The 3764-nt window shown below is 46.1% G+C and overlaps 2 protein-coding genes across 2 annotated transcripts; both read right to left on the bottom strand.

Moving 5' to 3' along the window:
- Nucleotides 1-14: 14 nt before the first annotated feature.
- FOIG_16803 (uncharacterized protein) lies at nt 15-966 on the bottom strand (the record flags this gene model as incomplete). Its single annotated transcript, XM_031218281.1, has 2 exons — nt 15-118; nt 204-966. 2 exons carry the CDS (start codon nt 964-966, stop codon nt 15-17), a joined length of 867 nt encoding a protein of 288 aa, XP_031052006.1.
- An 831-nt stretch (nt 967-1797) lies between these two features.
- Nucleotides 1798-3627, bottom strand: FOIG_16802 (uncharacterized protein; the record flags this gene model as incomplete). Its single annotated transcript, XM_031218280.1, has 3 exons — nt 1798-1896; nt 3132-3176; nt 3451-3627. The coding sequence occupies 3 exons, from the start codon at nt 3625-3627 to the stop codon at nt 1798-1800; spliced, it is 321 nt and encodes a 106-aa protein (XP_031052005.1).
- Nucleotides 3628-3764: the final 137 nt, after the last annotated feature.

Below are 3764 nucleotides of genomic sequence, written 5' to 3'. Positions count from 1 at the left end.
TGATTCATATACAGCTATTCGACGGTCGTACCATGTAAACGGCGCAGCAGGCGGGTCTTGACGCCGTTGTACCATGCCAAGCATGACCGTGTTCTGCCTGTCTGGCTCACATGACCCTCTGTGGCAGAGTGTAAGGGTTAACATAGGTGTACTCTGGTGAACATGCTCATCGTGGAGCATAACGTCGTGTACACATGTCATACTTCTCCTGCTATGCCAAGTCTCGCCAGGCTTGGCTGTAGCTGGATATGGCTCCTCAACAGCCGACCGCTGATCCTTCGCACCAAGGACCAACTCTACGGGCTCGTCATTGGATATCCAGCGGAACAACTGGCCGGGCTCCGCCATGAGAAGAAGCTCTGACTCGGAGCTGAAGGGGGACTGTCCGGGTGCCCAGTTCTTTTCGCGCTGGTAGCGACGATGGTTTTCTTGGCCGGGTGGTGCATCACGACGAAGACCTGCTGGGGAAGCGAAGCGGATGGGCGGTAGAAGAGATGATAATTCGGGACCGAGAATCTGTTCAAGTTCAACCAGGGCGGCACGGACATCAATCAGGAACTGGCCCTGACACATGTTCTTGTCGTTGACTTGATGAGTAAAAATAAGTAGCGGTTCACCAGTTCGTGTCCAGAAGAGCTTCATATCTTCTGGGCCTATGTATTTGTCTATATTAGGCTCTCCTTTGCAGTGATGTTCAGAGTCTCCAAAGTCCTCAACGAGAAGCTTGGACCATTTACCAGTTTTCAGCAGTGGCCGCCCAAAGCTGTCGTACGTGAGGTTTGCAAATGTGGCGACTTGGCGTGCTAATTGATATTGTTTGCCGTGAATGTTTTTCGCAATGTGTTTCGTGCGTGCTATGACGAGAAAGTCGTGACTGCTGTTCCCACCGCGGGGAAGTTCGAGTAGCGTTGGATTCATAATTTGATAGCCAGTCTGCCTTGCATCTATCTTGTTGAAGAAACCCATGTTGTTCCGAAGACTTGTGAGCAGTCGATAATCGGATTTATCTTCAAGAGATGCACCATCGCCCGGGTCGGGCAAAGAACTGTGATAACCATTTTGACCTTTTTTTTGATAATCTTTCTTAGGCGATGTTGATATATGAGACTGTTGCTCATCAAACAAGGGTTTTTCTTGAACTCTATTAGTCCAAATGCTATTTGATGATTCTAAATGGAACGTGAACAAGAAAGTTATAAACAACGTGATGCCCACCACCGAAACAATTTTGCGTAGCCAATTATTGTGAGACATCGTAGTATAAGTATCATGAAGGCTCGTTACACAAATGGGAAAGCGAAGGTCGGGTTCAACGTCCCCCATCCAACAAGCAGCAACAGCTCGAATGACCTAGAATCACATTTATCCGGTGCTACAGAAGCGGATATCTATATTATATACGTTTCGTCAGCACGATGGGGCGCCAGGCTTTCGTCAATCACGAGAATAGACTTGTGGTACGCAAGTTATGTATTACAGGTAAATGTAAAAGTAGATACGACTAAGATAGTACATGTAGTACTTGTACAAACAGCCTGAGATCCACCAAAAAAGGAGCCCTATGAGGATAATTAAAACGAAAATACAAGATTTGATGAACCTTCGTTACATAGATACACTACAATAAGCCATTCCATTGCAGTTATTATTAAGTCTCGCTTATTCGTGATCAATCTGCGGCTGGCTCTAATGCATAGGGCCTACTAAGTAGTAGATGAGCCAGATAACTTGCCGAGATGATACCTAGGTAACGTTCGATTTCTTGGGTGACAGCTTGTATTATGGTTCTACTATAATCTACTCAGGATACCAGGCAAAAAGGCAGAGACGGTTTGATTTGTGACGCTCCTCTTTCTTGTGCCATACTGATCCCTCAAAGAGGTTATGCTCCTTGAACTGCCAAGTACAGTGCTGCCAGAATGTTATGAGGCATTGAACAATTACAGTCAAGTCTATACATACGAATCAGACTACTCACTTTACGATAATAGGTAAGCACTGTTCTAGGGAGTCACTCGCCCTTGCAGACCATGGCGCCGAAAGGCATGTCCCAATGCTTCCAGCAATCTCTCATATTATCGCGGTGCAAATCCAGTACACTTGATTCTAGATCCGGCCGCAACTTCCACCATAGCCAGATACTCAGCTTTGGTGTGTTGAGCAGAGCAGAAGAGTACCTTGCCCGTGGCAAACTCGACAAGAGTGCATACTATGCTCCATATATCACGAGAGAACGACGATTTGAGGGATAACATGACTTCTGGGGCGGAATACAGTGGAGTTGCGATGCATTCACGATTAGGATCACTCTCAAACATGGCCAAGCCAAGGTCAATCAGCCGAATCTCCGTGCTTTGTAGTATGCGGCGTTATCTAAGGAATCGTCTTTCAGTGGAAGATGAAGAAGCTATTCCATGAGAATAAGGGACAGTTGTGTTGAAAATATTGCATAGTAATATATTTTCAGGTTTGATATCAAGATAGATCATGCCAATTCATGTAAATCGAAGCCTTAGTAGTATGTAATCGACAAAGCGCCATAGTCTTAATTTTACAGGCAATACGATAATAGTACTAGGAAAGTGGACGACACCAATCATAACGCCCGGGGTAAACCTGTCTAGGTATTCGGGCGCCGCGCCACGCCCGACCGGCTCCCTCTGGAAGTGCAACGTCAGTGTTGCCGGCTATCGATTTCCTAGCTTGCCTTTGTTCCGGTCGATGGCAAGGATCGTACCTTAAAGTGAAGAGGACAATTTTACGTTCTGCAAGTTTGATCCACTTGTACTCTTGAGCATTGGACAATGGCGGATATAATTCGTGATACAATTCATCATTAGGCGTGCTGAACATGCCAGGGTCCCAAATCAGTAATTTTCGGCTTGTGATCGGCTTTTCTTGCATTACCCAGTTAATGACGTCTCGTATTCCTTTTGTTCCTGCTAGGATCTCGTTATCGACTTGGCTACATGGATTAATTTCTTGACTTTCTAGTTTACATGATGGTTCGAGTATAGAAGCCATCGGATCTTCGGCAAGTCGCCGTAGCTGTTGAAAGAAGTAAAGTGCCAGGGCTGTAACAGGAGGAAAGGTTAAGATCAGCGTAACTGTATCCCCAGGGCAGTGCTTACCTCTTGCCTTACAGCGCCCAGTAGGACGGTCAAAGCCACATATATCTATCAATTCACAAACTTCACGCTGTGTCAAACGAAGCAAATTCTGGAGGCAGCAGAGCCAGACTCTGCTAGGTTTATTTGGGTCTCCATCCAAGATCCTCCACCCACAGAAACTCTCGTGCTGGTTTCTTCTGGAGACTGGTAATCGATAACCGCATGACATGCAATACACTGCTACTGGACAAGAGTGATTCTCCTTGCAATGCTGAGCAGCGGCGCTCCACCTATGAAATACGTGCCCGCAAATTGAGCACTTGTAGAGTGCGCGACTGACCTTGTAGTAAGGCTTCTGGCCCTTGAGTCTTTGTAGCCGGCGTTTTTGACAAGCTGCTCTGCCCCACGATTCATTAGTGACTGGTGTTTTTCGGTGGGACTTAGGTTGACTTTTATAGTTGAGTGAGGCAAGGCGCTTGAGAAGATAAACAAGATCAGGCTCGCTGTAGTCTATCATCCTTCCAACGTAATCGAGGAGATAGTCCAGATCGTTAACGGTGTCATCTGCTATCTTATAAGCAATGTCTCTTCAGTAAGGGCATTTAAAGACTAGCCTTTTAAATCAAGCATAATCTCGAGACACTCGTGGTAGGA

This window comes from Fusarium odoratissimum, assembly GCF_000260195.1.
Source record: "Fusarium odoratissimum NRRL 54006 unplaced genomic scaffold supercont1.189, whole genome shotgun sequence".
Lineage (NCBI taxonomy): Eukaryota > Fungi > Ascomycota > Sordariomycetes > Hypocreales > Nectriaceae > Fusarium > Fusarium odoratissimum.
This window is presented reverse-complemented; position numbering and strand designations above follow the sequence as displayed.